The sequence below is a fragment of the Electrona antarctica genome (genome assembly GCF_951216825.1).
Source record: "Electrona antarctica genome assembly, chromosome: 6".
NCBI classification, from domain to species: Eukaryota; Metazoa; Chordata; class Actinopteri; order Myctophiformes; family Myctophidae; genus Electrona; species Electrona antarctica.
This window is the reverse complement of record NC_136811.1, coordinates 52,711,080-52,731,626: the sequence shown is the minus strand read 5'-3', so window position 1 is coordinate 52,731,626 and position 20,547 is coordinate 52,711,080. Positions and strand designations below refer to the sequence as shown.

At 45.1% G+C, this 20,547-nt stretch overlaps 2 protein-coding genes across 2 annotated transcripts in view; both read right to left on the bottom strand.

Annotated features, from left to right (window-relative positions):
• Window positions 1-20,547, bottom strand: part of LOC306925145 (scavenger receptor cysteine-rich domain-containing group B protein-like) — a gene marked incomplete at its 3' end in the record, with an annotated part of 797,673 nt that overhangs the window by 51,543 nt on the left and 725,583 nt on the right. The window lies entirely within an intron of this gene.
• Window positions 6,140-20,547, bottom strand: part of LOC306925144 (neuronal acetylcholine receptor subunit alpha-7-like) — a gene marked incomplete at its 3' end in the record, with an annotated part of 29,927 nt that continues 15,519 nt past the window's right edge. Inside the window, exons 8-11 of the mRNA XM_079503826.1 lie at window positions 11,059-11,168; window positions 10,249-10,476; window positions 9,470-9,835; window positions 6,140-6,424 (exon numbers count right to left, since the gene is read on the bottom strand). Of these exons, the coding sequence (XP_079359952.1) occupies window positions 6,140-6,424; window positions 9,470-9,835; window positions 10,249-10,476; window positions 11,059-11,168 (989 nt within the window). The remainder of the gene's footprint in view (window positions 6,425-9,469; window positions 9,836-10,248; window positions 10,477-11,058; window positions 11,169-20,547) is intronic.

The window sequence follows — 20,547 nt, the reverse complement described above, 5'->3', positions numbered from 1 at the left end:
ACATAAAAAAGACTAACATTTTAATACCCATTAAACTACAATTCCAAACATGCAAACATGACCCGCTTTAATTACTTAATTCTATATTAATAAACAGCTGAAATCAATAATAATTCAGTATTCTAATTAACCTGCGGGCATGTGAAGGTCCCCCACAGATCACATGGTCTTATCCTGGTGTTTCTATTGGTTAACAGATCACATGGTCTTATCATGGTGTTTCTATTGGTTAACAGTTCACATGGTCTTCTCCTGGTGTTTCTATTGGTTAACAGATCACATGGTCTTATCCTGGTGTTTCTATTGGTTAACAGATCACAGACGGAGTGAAGCCCACCCTGTCGGAGCTGGAGAAGTTTGAGGACCAACCAGAGGGCATCGATCTGGAGGTGGTCACTGAGTCAGGTACAACCATATATGGAGCTGTCACTGAGTCACTGAGTCAGGTGTGTGTGTGTGTGTGTGTGTGTGTGTGTGTGTGTGTGTGTGTGTGTGTGTGTGTGTGTGTGTGTGTGTGTGTGTGTGTGTGTGTGTGTGTCAACTTTGACGATGGCGAGGGCCAATATATTTCCACACTCACTCCAGAGGGGCCACAGTTGAGTGCATATTACTGTCGTAGCAAAAATAGCCGATCTACAAGCTCAAAACGCGTCGCAATGCGACGGTTTTTGAGCTTGTATAGATCAGCTATTTTTGCTATATTTGAATTGAAAACCGGAATATTTTTTTGAATTGGAATCCTGAAAAGTAACCTTTTTATTGAATTTCAAATGCATTTAGTTATAGTTATGTTAACTTTATGAACTGTTAACATAACTACACTGGACACACAAAGACAATAACATTGTAATACTAGTCATTAATTAAGTATAGTCATTTAATACTAGTCATGAAGTAATTAAAGCGGGTTTGGAATAGCTGAAATCAATACTATATCAGTATTCTGATATTAACATGCGGGCCGCATTAAGTGAAGGTGGGGGCCGCATGTGGCCCCCGGGCCGCCAGTTGCCCACCCCTGCCCTAGGGAGACGCCCGAGAGGCATCCTAACCAGATGCCCGAACCACCTAAGCTGGCCCCTTTCCAGGCGAAGGAATTTTTTTTCTTCCACTCCGTACATAGTGTTTTTATATTTTGTAATGACATTGAATGTTGTTATTTTTCATGTCATGATTATGAATTGAATACAGTACATAGGACCCGATTGGAAACAAGACCACAGTACAGAGAACCTTTTTTCGTGCTATCCTTTTAGACAAGGGATCTATTTTCGCCAGTGCCTTCGTCTACGTCTTTGCCTTTTTTTTTTTTTTTACTATTTTGAAAAACATAAAAAAAAAGACAAAAGATAAAAGATAAATACGTTTTGGGATAAGACACTGGCCTGGGCCATGGCTCAGTGGTCCAGGCACCTTGGCTGGTAATCCAGTCTGGCAGTGTGCTGCGGGTTCGACTCCCAATCCTGACGGCCTTTACTGCATGTCTTCCCCCCATCTCTCTCCCCATTTCCTGTCAGCCTACTGTCTGTCCCTCCATAAAAAAATCACACCTGTGTGAACTGAGTGGTGCAACTGTCTATGTGATGTCATTATGTCAGTGACGTCACATACTAACCATAGCAACAACCATGCTCGTTTTTTTGGTTGCTAACCATAGCAACCATGCTCGTTTTTTTGGTACGAACAAACACGGGTACAAAGCCAGTTGTTGGAGTGGTTTGCACCACTCAAAAATATAAAATAAAGGCGAAAGCCACAAAAAAAATCATAAAAAAGGGGGGTAAGTCACTGATGAAAATAGGGCCCCACAAGTGTTTGACTGTACCCCGTTGCTGTTTACAATTTACAATTTACAATTTAGGCATTTAGCAGACGCTCTTAATCCAGAGCGATTTACATTAGGCAAGAACAAAACTATTGGAATACATCACATATATAAAATGCATTTATCATGAAACATGCGTAAGCTAAGAACGTAACTAGAACATATCTATATAATTACACTGTACATATTAACTATACATATATACTATACTATGCTATACATATGTACTATGATGTGCTATGACTATATACAATGCAATTATTGTGCTGTCTACATGACATGCTATAAGTCTGTTTCAAATGCTATCTAAGTCTAAAAAGTGCTATCTAAGGGGGTAGGATAAGTGCTATGGGCCATGATGGAGTCTGAAAAGGTGGGTCTTCAGACTACGGCGGAAGATTGGGAGTGATGCTGCAGTTCTGATTGCAACGGGGAGTGCATTCCACAGTTTTGGGGCCATGTCTAATAAAGGATTCAATCAATCAAAGGTAAAGAAGTATTAGTACAAGAGTAGTTATTTATTAAATGTCAATATACAGTTGAATATGCCACAGCCGCTGTTTCTGAATTGCAGTTTTTCACATAAGCAACATGATAAATAATAAATCATTTAGGTATTATATCTACAACCATAAATGTCTAAATAACACATAAATAATACAATAACACATAATAATATCAACCGCTGATATTCCCAATGCATTCTGGGTGTTGAGAGCTGCTCCTCTAGCTCAGTGGTTCTCAACCAGTGGTCCGGGGACCACCAGTGGTCCTTGAGGGGGTTCCCGGTGGTCCCCAGCTAAACGATGGAGAGTTGGTTAACTCTCCACCGTTAACTCTAAAGAGTTCATTTTTGTTAAACATCTGCATTATTTAATTTTCAAGAAGTCTACACAATCAGACAAATGTAGAAGAATTTTTATTTTGCTGATCGTTTGCCTGTTATCTCGCCTATATGGTACCACATCAATACAGCATGGAATTGTGGACAAAATCGTATATTGGATAACAAAATATTCTTCAGTTTTGGGTCTGAGGCTAAGGCCTCACTCACACCTTTGCATCTAAAATACAACATTGTTGGATGCTAGATGTAAACAAAGGGTTTGTTTACATCTTGCCCCAATGCATTTCCAATGGAAGTCACATGGTTTGACACAACATTTGTGTTGTACGGCTTTCGGCTGTGTTTCGACTGCCCCCCACCCCCTCATATACAACAAAAATGTTGTGTCAAACCATGTGACTCCCATTGGAAATGAATTGCGAGCTTGCATCAGTAAACAAGTCTCATGCACAGCTATACATCAATATGTTGTGCACGTGTGAGTCAGGCTTTAATCTCACCAAATGGTGGTTCATGGCTTCAAATGCCGAATAAATAATGGACCTTAATTGCTTATGAAAAAGGTTGAAACCCCCCCCCCCCCACTGCTCTATAGCTGGTGGAGAAACTCTGCCAGCCTAAAACTAAAGTATTACGTCATGAGTATAGTCTGAGTCTCTCAAGACAGACTTGTTGCCTTCCCGAATATTTGATGATAGGATTCTCAGATTGCGTCATGAGAATGTCTGAAGAGGCAGAGCGCTGTGGGACGGCCGGCTTCCATACAAACCAGTCTTTTATTGAAGATGTGGCCTGACGTGCCCTCGGCTTGACTGGCATCAAAAAGAAATGAAAACACTTTCACTTTTATGGAACTGTCTGTTGCTATGGGTTTATGTGGTTAGAAAGGGTTCGCGTTTTTATGGGGGAAACGTTTTGGCACCCCTACACGTATTTATTGTGCAATTTCAAAGTTGAAAGAAAGCATATTTAAAATAAAATTAAAATGTTATAGCCTCGAATAGGATACATGTACAATGCTGTGATTACTGTGGTTATACTGTTCTTATCATCGTAAGATCAACAATTAAAGTTACAGACATTTGTGTCTATATACACATTTTTATATGATTTATCAGAACCTTAATAAAACAATACAAAGAAAAACAAAGAGAATGCATTCACAGACTATGCTAGGTGATGTAATGGTGATGTAAAACAAACGGTGACAAAACCAACATTAAATTATCTTTATTGTTAATGGCATTTAATGTTTGTGTTTAGAGACAAGATGACATAAAAGTTTCCCTTCATTTTCAATGGCGTTTTTAAAACAAACATTGAACTAAAAACAAACATTAAATTCTCTTTATTGTTAATGGGATTTAATGTTTGTGTTAGGGACAAGATGATGAAAATATTCCCTTCATTGTCAATGGCGTTTTTAAAACAAACATTGACCTAAAAACAAACCTGTTTTATACCTGTATGTAGCTAATAAAAAATAACATTATTTTTTTCAGTAATGTGCAACGCCACCTTCCTCCTCCCCCTTAAAAGTCATAGCCTGCCAATGACGAGAGTTCTCGTCATGATGTGTTTTCATAATGCTAAAAGATACATCATCACATTCCGGCCAATCACAATAGGCGTCCTCACTTTTCTGTCCTCACTTTTTATCCTCAATTCGGTGCTCAGCCAATCAAGTCGCGATGGGGTACACACACGCACACACAAAGCTGCGGCACAGTTCCCCCCCCCCCCCGACTCTACAAGACTACTCAAGATTCTATGGTTTTTCAGAGGTTAGTGAAAATGCCCGGAATGGCTGGCAAGGGCAGCTATATATAGACAATGTTTTAACTCTGGCAGTCTTAAGTACTCCACCCACGGGTCCCTGGCGCATAGTTAGAGAAACCTAGCCTGGGTTCCGGCCCACTTCGCTGCGTTCCGTGATTTGTTTTGTCACTCACACGCTACTCTGGAAAGGCTCCTGTCTCCAAGAACATCAGGAGAAATCGACCCGTGGCTTCGGATTGGTCTGTGGTGCATGCGGGTTGGAAAAAAAAAGAAAAAACACCAGTTTGACGTCGTATCAATTAGCACTGCATGCGCAGCTACTGCGCTCTGCACTGCTGTTGCCCTGCGAGTGACGCACGTATCATTCACTAAACTCACCCCACACAGCCGTCAGGTATTTTGTAGGCTACTATACCGAATCTGACATAGTGCACTATACTGAATCAAATTAGTGTTTGCTTTTTATCGTATAGGTTTTATTCTCAAGTCGAGTCTCACAGTGAGAAGAATGGACAGAGTGCAGTGAAGAATGGACAGAGTGCAGTGAAGAATGGACAGAGTGCAGTGAAGAATGGACAGAGTGCAGTGAAGAATGGACAGAGTGCAGTGAAGAATGGACAGAGTGCAGTGAGAAGAATGGACAGAGTGCAGTGAGAAGAATGGACAGAGTGCAGTGAAGAATGGACAGAGTGCAGTGAAGAATGGACAGAGTGCAGTGAGAAGAATGGACAGAGTGCAGTGAGAAGAATGGACAGAGTGCAGTGAGAAGAATGGACAGAGTGAAGAATGGACAGAGTGCAGTGAAGAATGGACAGAGTGAAGAATGGACAGAGTGCAGTGAAGAATGGACAGAGTGCAGTGAAGAATGGACAGAGTGCAGTGAAGAATGGACAGAGTGCAGTGAAGAATGGACAGAGTGCAGTGAAGAATGGACAGAGTGCAGTGAAGAATGGACAGAGTGCAGTAAAGAATGGACAGAGTGCAGTGAAGAATGGACAGAGTGCAGTGAAGAATGGACAGAGTGCAGTGAAGAATGGACAGTGCAGTGAAGAATGGACAGAGTGCAGTGAAGAATGGACAGAGTGCAGTGAGAAGAATGGACAGAGTGCAGTGAAGAATGGACAGAGTGCAGTGAGAAGAATGGACAGAGTGCAGTGAAGAATGGACAGAGTGCAGTGAGAAGAATGGACAGAGTGCAGTGAAGAATGGACAGAGTGCAGTGAGAAGAATGGACAGAGTGCAGTGAAGAATGGACAGAGTGCAGTGAGAAGAATGGACAGAGTGCAGTGCGGCTGATGACGTAACGGCAACATCGTGGCTATACTGTACGTAACAGGTGACGTGGCCCAGGCGGTGGCGTAACCGTCTGGGCACCCGACTGGTAATCCAGTCGCAGTGTGCCGCGGGTTCGACTCCCGAGCCCGACACGGTGTTTACTGCATGTCTTCCCCCATCTCTCTCCCGTTTCCTGTCAGCCTACTGTCTGTCCCTTCAAAAACCAATAAAAGGCGTAAGCCGCAAAAAAAAACAAAAAAAAAACAGGTGACGTTATGAAATACGAGTCTTCTGCCTGCTGGCCAGACTGAGTAGCGGTCGGAGTGAGTCTTCTGCCTGCTGGCCAGACTGAGTAGCGGTCGGAGTGACAAAACAATTCAATTCTGCAAACCCAGGCTATATGAGAAACTGGGTCAGATGAAGTCCTTGGACAGCGACTCTCCGAAGTTGGGCGCGGCGGCCAGGATGGCGATGGTGCAGATGATGTTGAAGAGGCCGAAGCCCAGCAGGCAGAGGCGGTCCAGCACGGCCGCCGCGAAGCGCCAGTCCTCCGCCACGGCCGTGCGCCGCTCGTGCTCCCGTGCGCGCTCCACCAGGTAGCGCACCTCCGCCAGGAGCGCCGCCATCTGGTGGTCCTGCTCCTCCTCCTCCTCCTCCTCCTCCGCGGCGGCGCCGACGGGGGGTGGAGGGGACTCCGCCTGACTCCGCCCACCACCACCACCACCCCCGGCCAGGGCTGCACGATATGGACAAAAAATCATATCATATCTCTGTATACCGATATTACGGTTAAGATTTCATATAAGTGTTACAACATTGAAAACTAAACATTATTAAAAATGTGCGGTGATTTTCTTCCACCCTAAGTAAGGGTAAAGGGTAAAGTAGGAAGACGTTTTTCCAAAAAAGTGTACAGTATTTGTTAAAATGACGTTTTTATGTGGACACGGTCACCAGTTCATTAAGTATGCCTGGTTTGCCTGGTGGGTGGTAATGGGTGGTGAAGCCGCACCCACAGCTGTAGTTCTATGATAAAGGGGGAGGGGTTAGGGGAGGGGATGATATTGTGATGTCACCATATTTTTTTCATTGGCGCATTTGTCTGTCAAAGTTTCAGCCTCCAGGAAGAAACCCTGAATACAAAGGGAAGACATCATTGCACATAACAACCACACCAAGGGGTCTAATGAAGTACTGTCACCTCATGAACACATGACATAACAACCACACCAAGGGGTCTAATGAAGTACTGTCACCTCATGAACACATGACATAACAACCACACCAAGGGGTCTAATGAAGTACTGTCACCTCATGAACACATGACATAACAACCACACCAAGGGGTCTAATGAAGTACTGTCACCTCATGAACACATGACATAACAACCACACCAAGGGGTCTAATGAAGTACTGTCACCTCATGAACACATGACATAACAACCACACCAAGGGGTCTAATGAAGTACTGTCACCTCATGAACACATGACATAACAACCACACCAAGGGGTCTAATGAAGTACTGTCACCTCATGAACACATGACATAACAACCACACCAAGGGGTCTAATGAAGTACTGTCACCTCATGAACACATGACATAACAACCACACCAAGGGGTCTAATGAAGTACTGTCACCTCATGAACACATGACATAACAACCACACCAAGGGGTCTAATGAAGTACTGTCACCTCATGAACACATGACATAACAACCACACCAAGAGGTCTAATGAAGTACTGTCACCTCATGAACACATGACATAACAACCACACCAAGAGGTCTAATGAAGTACTGTCACCTCATGAACACATGACATAACAACCACACCAAGGGGTCTAATGAAGTACTGTCACCTCATGAACACATGACATAACAACCCCACCAAGGGGTCTAATGAAGTACTGTCACCTCATGAACACATGACATAACAACCACACCAAGGGGTCTAATGAAGTACTGTCACCTCATGAACACATGACATAACAACCACACCAAGAGGTCTAATGAAGTACTGTCACCTCATGAACACATGACATAACAACCACACCAAGGGGTCTAATGAAGTACTGTCACCTCATGAACACATGACATAACAACCACACCAAGGGGTCTAATGAAGTACTGTCACCTCATGAACACATGACATAACAACCACACCAAGAGGTCTAATGAAGTACTGTCACCTCATGAACACATGACATAACAACCACACCAAGGGGTCTAATGAAGTACTGTCACCTCATGAACACATTACATAACAACCACACCAAGGGGTCTAATGAAGTACTGTCACCTCATGAACACATTACATAACAACCACACCAAGGGGTCTAATGAAGTACTGTCACCTCATGAACACATGACATAACAACCACACCAAGGGGTCTAATGAAGTACTGTCACCTCATGAACACATGACATAACAACCACACCAAGAGGTCTAATGAAGTACTGTCACCTCATGAACACATGACATAACAACCACACCAAGGGGTCTAATGAAGTACTGTCACCTCATGACGTGGCCCAGGCGGTGGCGTAACCGTCTGGGCACCCGACTGGTAATCCAGTCGCAGTGTGCCGCGGGTTCGACTCCCGAGCCCGACACGGCCTTTACTGCATGTCTTAGGCATGACAGTAGGCATGACATAACAACCACACCAAGGGGTCTAATGAAGTACTGTCACCTCATGAACACATGACATAACAACCACACCAAGGGGTCTAATGAAGTACTGTCACCTCATAGACACATGAAAAACTGGACAAAATACAAAAACCACGGCACTCCATCTTTAAGTGCTATTGAGGTTCCCACACTTATTTGATAATTATTCTTTTTGGTTTTTTTATATTTTTATCCCACGATTTTGTAACCCATTTTTCACCCCTGTGTCAATTATCTAATGTGATCCTGGGCTCTACACACCCTCAGCCAAAATGGGGAGAGCTACGGACTTGAACTCATGCTTCCTTCATGCATGAGTGTCCAAGTCGCTCCTTTACACCTGACAGGGGGGGGGTTTCCCTGGTTGGACGTAGCGCGTGGAAGGAACACGAGTTCCAACCAGTTCCTTTCCCCTCCATCAGGCGCCCCGGCTGGCCAGGGGGAGTCAGTTTTAGAGACCAGGATTACTGCATGTTTTTTGTGAGGGTACCTACCCTAGGGGACACGGGGAGAACATGCAAACTCCACAAACTCCACCCTTTCGCCAACCCCGCCTCAGGTATGGGCACTGATGACGTGGAGGAGAGGACACGCCCCCAGCGCACACAGCGTCCCGAGCGGGAATCGAACCCAGGATCTTCTAGCTGTGAGGCGACAGCACTACTTATTTGATATTCTAAGTGACAATATCGACGATATCGATATATATCGTCAATATATCGATATAGGGCCGCCCTGGTGTAGTGGTCAGAGCATATGCCTTTCATGCGGCAGGTTGTGGGTTCGAACCCTGCCTGGGTTCGAACCCTGCCTGGGTTCGATGTCAGCAAGGACATGTGGTCGTAACGGGTTCCTAACGCCAAATCAAATGGGTTCAGATCTGAGCCCTGTCTCCTGAGACTCCTGAGGAGGCGTGTCTGAAGCCTGTCCTGGACGGGGTATCCGGATGTAAAAACAAATCCATCCGTTGCCATTTTGCGATACTGATATTGTGCATGTTTATACGTCGATACAATAACGATATAATGTGCAGCCTTACCCCAGTCGTGTGCATGGGAGGCGGGCACCGGACCACCACCACCGCCATCGCCCGCCCGCACGGCCGATGTCGTCACCGCTCCCGCCACCAAGCCCTGCCCGTCGGGCGAGTTTGAAGGGCGGCGGTCGAAGGGAGTCGCCGCCCGCTGCTCGAAGGGAGGACTTCTGACCGTGGAGAAGGAGTAGGAGGAGGAGGTGGAGGTCGCGGGGGGGAGGTGCTGCTGCTGCTGCTGCATCACCGGGGTCTCTCCTCCCCCACCTCGCTCGTCGTGGCTCCTATTGGAGGAGCAGTACTGGCTCCGCCTCCACCCGGACTGGCAGTGTTCTGTCAACGTGGTCGCGACGTCGTGGGGGAGGAGGCCGTTGAGCTGCGGCTGGAAGGCTATTATGGTTAACTAAAACGAACGAAAACTAAAATTCAAAAAATATTTTCGGTAACTGCAAACTAAATAAAAAACTGGAAAAGGAAAAGAAAGACTAAAACTAAACTGTGTTATGCTGTTTACAAAATTAACTGAAATGATAGACAAAATGCCATTAGTTTTCATTTTTGTCAAGTTATTTATACCGGTAATCTAAATCTGTAACTGAATATTCCTTTAAAAATGCTATCTTTTCTTGATTATTACACAATGCTTATTCTGGGCCTTTTCAATATTGCACCTGGGATTGAAAAGGGCAGAAAACATTGTCACAAAACTAAAAAACTAAATAAAAACTAGCAAACCCGCTCTAAAAACAAACTAAAACTTAACTGAATTAGAGAAGGAAAAAAAATTGAATGGAAAAAATCCCAAACTCTTCTAACCTTGGGCTGGAGTTTGGCGTGGGGGTGGTGGAGGAGCTGGCAGGAGGTGGTGTTGACGATGATGGAGGAGGAGGCGTTGGTGTTGGTGTTGTGGGAGGACGAGGAGGCAGGGGAGAGCACGGTTCTGCTCGGGGCGTCTGATTGGCTGCCAGAGCACTGCTGCTGAGAGCGTTCGGGTCGCTTCATGCGGAGGAAGCGCGGGACCCAGTGGAGGAGGACCAACTGGACCTGATGGATGGATGGAGAGGCACGCACGCACGCACACACGTGACACCACTTTAAGAGGACAATTTGCCAGTTTGAACCCATTTAGACCAGGACGATTCTAAAGAAAAATGCTTCTAAATCCTGACAGTTTTCTGAAAAACCCATGTTTCTATGTGTCAGTGGTGCTCAACCTTTTTCATGTCAAGGACCCCCAGAATTATCTGTATTTGGCCGCCGATCGACCCCCATGAAAAATCGTATCGTGAACCTCATATCGTGATACGAATCGTATCGTGAGTTGAGTGAATCGTTACATGCCTACTTGCCGGCGCACCTAAAGTTATGCTACTCATGTGCTGAGTTGACGGTGCCCGGCCGGGATCGAACACATGTGACCTTGTGGTCCAAAGCCGAGATCTGTGCCAACTGATAACGGATTTTTAGCCATGAAAAAACAATGTATCTTGTGAGGACCAGGGTCATTGTTCTCACACTGTCTATTTCTCATATTCTATTTTACTATAGCTGGGACATTTGGATACACGCACGCACGCACGCACGCACGCACGCACGCACGCACATTTGCACGCACAGTTAGCTCACCCATTGAGGAATGGTGCCTGAGTTGTGGTCATGATGGTGGAGCTGGAGGACGATGACTGTAGCTACAACTGACATGGATACTATCACCATGGTGCTGGCAAAATACTGACCTGAGAGGAGAGGAGAGGAGAGGAGAGGAGAGGAGAGGAGAGGAGAGGAGAGGAGAGGAGAGGAGAGGAGAGGAGAGGAGAGGAGAATGATAGCAAATTAGAATGGAAAATGAAATATCGGACAGATCCATCTTGAGCACATGACTATAGAGATACTGTGTAACGATTTGCAGGATTTTTGGACAGAATCTGCTGGAGGAGAAAAATGTGTTTTACAAAAGTCGGCCTCCTGATGGCGCTGTAAAAGGCAGATGTGAAATTGCAGGGCAAAGGTTTCTCCTTGGCCTCTAGGGAGTGTGCATGCAATGTTTCACGCAGATCAGTGCAAGTATAGGTAAAATGTGAAAAGCTGCCTCATGGTGGCGCTATAACAGGCCGTTCGGGAGAATTTGGGGCAGAGGTTCGTCGTTGGCATCCTAGGAGTGTGTGTGCAAAGTTTGGCATCGACCGGGTTAACGGTGCCGGACCGGAGATCAGCTGCAGGTAACGGACGGACGGACACCCCATGCCTTCGGGCTGGTGGAGACAACAATCAACATATAGGGATTGTCTGGGAGACTAAAAGGACACAGGTGGAGAAAACTAGTAATCACAGGGAGGTTAGACCAGAGTAATCTAGTAAGAGAGTTGGCGACACGCTTTGATCTCGCAGCAAAGCGGGTGCCTATGGGCTATAGTTCCAAACATTGGAACTATCCCATTGAGATAGAATGAGCACTTCCACATTCCGTTGTTACAATGGGAGTTAACGCTAGTGTCGCCACTCTCTTACTAGATTACTCTGGGTTAGACAAGACAGACAAACAACTAAGCAAAACAGGAAACACTAGGACATCACTGCATATAAGTATACAGTACACAGTTCATGTTAGTGATAGAGGGTAAACTTCCACAATGGGCAGTTGATGCAATTATCACTGAACCATTCTCACATTGCCATACTTTTAATATATTTAGATGAGAGATATGTTTTATGGAATTCATTATATCGGGTATATACTCGCGGCTTCAGTGATGGTGTGCACAAAATGAAGAGTGTTCTGTGTGGGCGGCGAACACTTTAAAGATTTTCACGTGGGCGCTGATCCATAAAATGTCGGGAACCACTTGAGTCTATATGGACTCAAATATCTTGTCTTGTCTTAATTGATGTCTTGACCTCAGATCTGTTTAGTATTCATTGCAGCAGTATAATGAAGCATTGATTTTTTCCAACATTACAAAATAAATCATTAGTGAACTAACCACAACAGCAGATTGTGTTGTGGGGCTGCTGAGAGGGAACTTGACTATTTTATTTACCACTTGAGCCCCAGGCAGAATGCATGCCTATTCTTTAAAAAATATATATATATCCCACGATTTTGTCACCCAGTGTGAATTATCTAATGTAATCCTGGGCTCTATACTCCCTCCGCCAACCTGGGGAGAGCAACGGACTGACCTCATGCTTCCTTCAATGCATGAGCGTTGGGGGGGGGGGGGGGGGGGGGGGGTTCCCCGGTTGGACGGAGCGCGTGGAAGGAACACGTTATTCCAACCAGTTCCTTTCCCCTCCATCAGGCGCCCCGGCAGGCCAGGGGGAGGCAGCTTTCTGTGGGGGAATTCACCAAAAATATCCGATCTACAATTGTAGCATCGGCTAGATTTGCAGGGTACCTATACATTTTCCATTTGAAAATGCCATACATTTCCAGATTCAAATCTCCAGACATTTCGTCACATTCTTCAGACCATATTTGACATCCGAGTACAAAAAACTAGATTAAATGCTCTTGTAATTTTTTCCAGACTTATCCAGACCTGGAAATTACTCAAATCAAATGCCATACTTCTCCAAATACTTCCATAGCCTGCATGGTAAAACACCTCGGTCACGGAATTCAATTTCATTTCATGGAAATGAAATTGAATTCCGCAACCAGGGTGGTTTACCAGACAAAACATAATACCAGGCAAATACTGGTGTTTTTTTACTTACTAGCCACTTGCCCTAGCCTCGACGACCTTCCAGGCTTATTATTGGGATAGTCTTAGTAATGGTCCAATACCACGCTACCAGTGTGCATAATTTCAATGTTCAGACTATTGATTTAGTTCTTGGATATCTGTTAGACTGATGATAGGTTTTGGTTATACTTATGACCCTAGATTACTATTTCTATGCATTCAATGTATTACCTTGTGTTGTTCTTGCTTACTGTATAAATCGCTCTGGATTAAGAGCGTCTGCTAGATGCCTAAATTGCAAAATGTAGGATGTGAGTGGACATATAGCCTATCAAAATAAACACGCACACACACACGCTCGCACGCACGCACGCACGCACGCACGCACACACGCACACACACACACACACACGCGGGCACACACAGCCCTCAACTGCAAAGCGCTGCAGATGTTGGTGCGGACAGCGCAGCTTGTGACTGTTTATGAGCTGCTACGGTCTAGCGAACACAACCGCAGCCTGGAGGCCCATCAAGGACCATGCTTCTCTACACCTATAGTACAGCTCCACAACATGAGACCATGCTTCTACACCTATAGTACAGCTCCACAACATGAGACCATGCTTCTACACCTATAGTACAGCTCCACATCATGAGACCATGCTTCTACACCTATAGTACAGCTCCACAACATGAGACCATGCTTCTACACCTATAGTACAGCTCCACAACATGAGACCATGCTTCTACACCTATAGTACAGCTCCACAACATGAGACCATGCTTCTACACCTATAGTACAGCTCCACATCATGAGACCATGCTTCTCTACACCTCTAGTACAGCTCCACATGAGACCATGCTTCTACACCTCTAGTACAGCTCCACAACATGAGACCATGCTTCTACACCTATAGTACAGCTCCACAACATGAGACCATGCTTCTACACCTATAGTACAGCTCCACAACATGAGACCATGCTTCTACACCTATAGTACAGCTCCACAACATGAGACCATGCTTCTACACCTATAGTACAGCTCCACAACATGAGACCATGCTTCTACACCTATAGTACAGCTCCACAACATGAGACCATGCTTCTACACCTCTAGTACAGCTCCACAACATGAGACCATGCTTCTACACCTATAGTACAGCTCCACAACATGAGACCATGCTTCTACACCTATAGTACAGCTCCACAACATGAGACCATGCTTCTACACCTATAGTACAGCTCCACATGAGACCATGCTTCTACACCTATAGTACAGCTCCACAACATGAGACCATGCTTCTACACCTATAGTACAGCTCCACAACATGAGACCATGCTTCTACACCTATAGTACAGCTCCACATGAGACCATGCTTCTACACTTATAGTACAGCTCCACAACATGAGACCATGCTTCTACACCTATAGTACAGCTCCACATCATGAGACTATGCTTCTACACTTATAGTACAGCTCCACAACATGAGACCATGCTTCTACACCTATAGTACAGCTCCACAACATGAGACCATGCTTCTACACCTATAGTACAGCTCCACAACATGAGACCATGCTTCTACACCTATAGTACAGCTCCACAACATGAGACCATGCTTCTACACCTATAGTACAGCTCCACATCATGAGACCATGCTTCTACACCTATAGTACAGCTCCACAACATGAGACCATGCTTCTACACCTATAGTACAGCTCCACAACATGAGACCATGCTTCTACACCTATAGTACAGCTCCACAACATGAGACCATGCTTCTACACCTATAGTACAGCTCCACATCATGAGACCATGCTTCTCTACACCTATAGTACAGCTCCACATGAGACCATGCTTCTACACCTCTAGTACAGCTCCACAACATGAGACCATGCTTCTACACCTATAGTACAGCTCCACAACATGAGACCATGCTTCTACACCTATAGTACAGCTCCACAACATGAGACCATGCTTCTACACCTATAGTACAGCTCCACAACATGAGACCATGCTTCTACACCTATAGTACAGCTCCACAACATGAGACCATGCTTCTACACCTATAGTACAGCTCCACAACATGAGACCATGCTTCTACACCTCTAGTACAGCTCCACAACATGAGACCATGCTTCTACACCTATAGTACAGCTCCACAACATGAGACCATGCTTCTACACCTATAGTACAGCTCCACAACATGAGACCATGCTTCTACACCTATAGTACAGCTCCACATGAGACCATGCTTCTACACCTATAGTACAGCTCCACAACATGAGACCATGCTTCTACACCTATAGTACAGCTCCACAACATGAGACCATGCTTCTCTACACCTCTAGTACAGCTCCACAACATGAGACCATGCTTCTACACCTATAGTACAGCTCCACAACATGAGACCATGCTTCTACACCTATAGTACAGCTCCACAACATGAGACCATGCTTCTACACCTCTAGTACAGCTCCACAACATGAGACCATGCTTCTACACCTATAGTACAGCTCCACAACATGAGACCATGCTTCTACACCTATAGTACAGCTCCACAACATGAGACCATGCTTCTACACCTCTAGTACAGCTCCACAACATGAGACCATGCTTCTACACCTATAGTACAGCTCCACAACATGAGACCATGCTTCTACACCTATAGTACAGCTCCACAACATGAGACCATGCTTCTACACACCTATAGTACAGCTCCACAACATGAGACCATGCTTCTACACACCTATAGTACAGCTCCACAACATGAGACCATGCTTCTACACCTATAGTACAGCTCCACAACATGAGACCATGCTTCTACACCTATAGTACAGCTCCACAACATGAGACCATGCTTCTACACCTATAGTACAGCTCCACAACATGAGACCATGCTTCTACACCTATAGTACAGCTCCACAACATGAGACCATGCTTCTACACCTCTAGTACAGCTCCACAACATGAGACCATGCTTCTACACCTATAGTACAGCTCCACAACATGAGACCATGCTTCTACACCTATAGTACAGCTCCACAACATGAGACCATGCTTCTACACCTATAGTACAGCTCCACAACATGAGACCATGCTTCTACACCTATAGTACAGCTCCACAACATGAGACCATGCTTCTACACCTATAGTACAGCTCCACAACATGAGACCATGCTTCTACACCTATAGTACAGCTCCACAACATGAGACCATGCTTCTCTACACCTATAGTACAGCTCCACAACATGAGACCATGCTTCTACACCTATAGTACAGCTCCACAACATGAGACCATGCTTCTACACCTATAGTACAGCTCCACAACATGAGACCATGCTTCTACACCTATAGTACAGCTCCACAACATGAGACCATGCTTCTACACCTATAGTACAGCTCCACATCATGAGACCATGCTTCTACACCTATAGTACAGCTCCACAACATGAGACCATGCTTCTACACCTATAGTACAGCTCCACAACATGAGACCATGCTTCTACACCTATAGTACAGCTCCACAACATGAGACCATGCTTCTACACCTATAGTACAGCTCCACAACATGAGACCATGCTTCTACACCTATAGTACAGCTCCACATCATGAGACCATGCTTCTACACCTATAGTACAGCTCCACAACATGAGACCATGCTTCTACACCTCTAGTACAGCTCCACAACATGAGACCATGCTTCTACACCTATAGTACAGCTCCACAACATGAGACCATGCTTCTACACCTATAGTACAGCTCCACAACATGAGACCATGCTTCTACACCTATAGTACAGCTCCACAACATGAGACCATGCTTCTACACCTATAGTACAGCTCCACAACATGAGACCATGCTTCTACACCTATAGTACAGCTCCACAACATGAGACCATGCTTCTACACCTATAGTACAGCTCCACATCATGAGACCATGCTTCTACACCTATAGTACAGCTCCACAACATGAGACCATGCTTCTACACCTATAGTACAGCTCCACAACATGAGACCATGCTTCTACACCTATAGTACAGCTCCACAACATGAGACCATGCTTCTACACCTATAGTACAGCTCCACAACATGAGACCATGCTTCTACACCTATAGTACAGCTCCACAACATGAGACCATGCTTCTACACCTATAGTACAGCTCCACAACATGAGACCATGCTTCTACACCTAATAGTACAGCTCCACAACATGAGACCATGCTTCTACACCTATAGTACAGCTCCACAACATGAGACCATGCTTCTACACCTATAGTACAGCTCCACAACATGAGACCATGCTTCTACACCTATAGTACAGCTCCACAACATGAGACCATGCTTCTACACCTATAGTACAGCTCCACAACATGAGACCATGCTTCTACACCTATAGTACAGCTCCACATCATGAGACCATGCTTCTACACCTATAGTACAGCTCCACAACATGAGACCATGCTTCTACACCTATAGTACAGCTCCACAACATGAGACCATGCTTCTACACCTATAGTACAGCTCCACAACATGAGACCATGCTTCTACACCTATAGTACAGCTCCACAACATGAGACCATGCTTCTCTACACCTATAGTACAGCTCCACAACATGAGACCATGCTTCTACACCTAATAGTACAGCTCCACAACATGAGACCATGCTTCTACACCTATAGTACAGCTCCACAACATGAGACCATGCTTCTACACCTATAGTACAGCTCCACAACATGAGACCATGCTTCTACACCTATAGTACAGCTCCACAACATGAGACCATGCTTCTACACCTATAGTACAGCTCCACAACATGAGACCATGCTTCTACACCTATAGTACAGCTCCACATCATGAGACCATGCTTCTACACCTATAGTACAGCTCCACAACATGAGACCATGCTTCTACACCTCTAGTACAGCTCCACAACATGAGACCATGCTTCTACACCTATAGTACAGCTCCACAACATGAGACCATGCTTCTACACCTATAGTACAGCTCCACAACATGAGACCATGCTTCTACACCTATAGTACAGCTCCACAACATGAGACCATGCTTCTACACCTATAGTACAGCTCCACAACATGAGACCATGCTTCTACACCTATAGTACAGCTCCACAACATGAGACCATGCTTCTACACCTATAATACAGCTCTACAACATGAGACCATGCTTCTACACCTATAGTACAGCTCCACAACATGAGACCATGCTTCTACACCTCTAGTACAGCTCCACAACATGAGACCATGCTTCTACACCTATAGTACAGCTCCACAACATGAGACCATGCTTCTACACCTATAGTACAGCTCCACAACATGAGACCATGCTTCTACACCTATAGTACAGCTCCACAACATGAGACCATGCTTCTACACCTATAGTACAGCTCCACAACATGAGACCATGCTTCTACACCTCTAGTACAGCTCCACATGAGACCATGCTTCTACACCTATAGTACAGCTCCACAACATGAGACCATGCTTCTACACCTATAGTACAGCTCCACATCATGAGACCATGCTTCTACACCTATAGTACAGCTCCACAACATGAGACCATGCTTCTACACCTATAGTACAGCTCCACAACATGAGACCATGCTTCTACACCTATAATACAGCTCTACAACATGAGACCATGCTTCTCTACACCTATAGTACAGCTCCACAACATGAGACCATGCTTCTACACCTATAGTACAGCTCCACAACATGAGACCATGCTTCTACACCTATAGTACAGCTCCACAACATGAGACCATGCTTCTACACCTATAGTACAGCTCCACAACATGAGACCATGCTTCTACACCTATAGTACAGCTCCACAACATGAGACCATGCTTCTACACCTATAGTACAGCTCCACAACATGAGACCATGCTTCTACACCTATAGTACAGCTCCACATGAGACCATGCTTCTACACCTATAGTACAGCTCCACAACATGAGACCATGCTTCTACACCTATAATACAGCTCTACAACATGAGACCATGCTTCTACACCTATAGTACAGCTCCACAACCAGCCTTACACTGCAGGCTTCTTGCCAGTCTGCCTGTTGTTGTTGTTATTCACAAACAGACACTCAGATAAAGCTGTGTGCACAGCAATACACAGTCACAGCACAAATTAACAGTATACACAATTACACATACAGTATGCACATTTATTTTATATAAAGCTGGATCAGTTATATGAACGCACGCACACACACAGATTTATATTGATCCTTTTTACTGTTGATACCCAGTATACAGTTCATGTCACCGTACATTACAATTTCACATGTGGACTGATCTAACTTAAAGGACCACTTCACCACTTTTCTACCTATCTTCATATACTGTAGTTGGTCAACACTAATGTTCATGATAAAAACACCACAATTATTTTCTACTCGGTCTGTGTCTCATATAAGGAGGGCTGTGGGAAGTTCAGAAACGCTATAATATTTAATAATTTTTAGGTGAGTTGGTTTTATTTTTTAAGTGAAATTAGACGGATTTCTATTGAATGGGGACAACCGGAACTTCCGGTTGTCCCCATTCAATAGAAGTCTACGTAGAAAAGAGCCGCCATTGGACGGGACTGGCCCCATGGAGTGAACGGAGTTTGCGTAACTCTCTGTCTTACTCCATGGATCTGATGATCCCATCCAGGCAGGCTGTGAAGTCATAGCCTGGCTAATAAGCCAGACCGAATCAGCCGTTGGCGGATTACGGTCTGGAGAGGCTCAATTGTACGCCCATTTCCTACACCAGAGAACTGGTGTGGCCAATCGGGACACGGTATGCAATATGGGCGGGCTTTGGTACAGTGACGTTCAATGCTTGAGACCTTTGACTGACAGTAGCTCTGACCAATTGCGTCAAAGAGAACATGTTTGAACCCGCCCCCCGGGAAACAAGATCCATACACAGCCTCTCCAGACTCAAATACCACACGACAGTGTGATTTGAGTCTGGCTTATTAGCCAGGCCTAGTGAAGTCAGACATCCGCGTATGATGTAATAATGACTCCATATTCGGGCATGGCTTGGAATTTAGTCCAGTCCATATGGCGACCGTTAACATTGAAATACCTAACACAATGTGCAGTAACACGTGGGAGTGCAGGTGGCTCAGCTGGTAGTGCAGCGGCTCACCGATCGGGAGCAGCAACGCATGCCGTGACCCGTGTCCAGTCCAGACCGCCCGGCTGGGCCGTGGGTCCAGGGGTCAGGCAGCAGCTGAGGAAAGGCGGCCCCACCTGCTGTCCGACAGTCCGACCCTTAATTGTCGACAGTCCGACCCTTGTAAATGGAGCCACCTGTGCAACCACCTTTTATCCGTGGTGCAAATAGTACTCAATTGTTTTTGCTTAAAGGTATATTCAGTGATTTCATTGAATTCAATAATATTA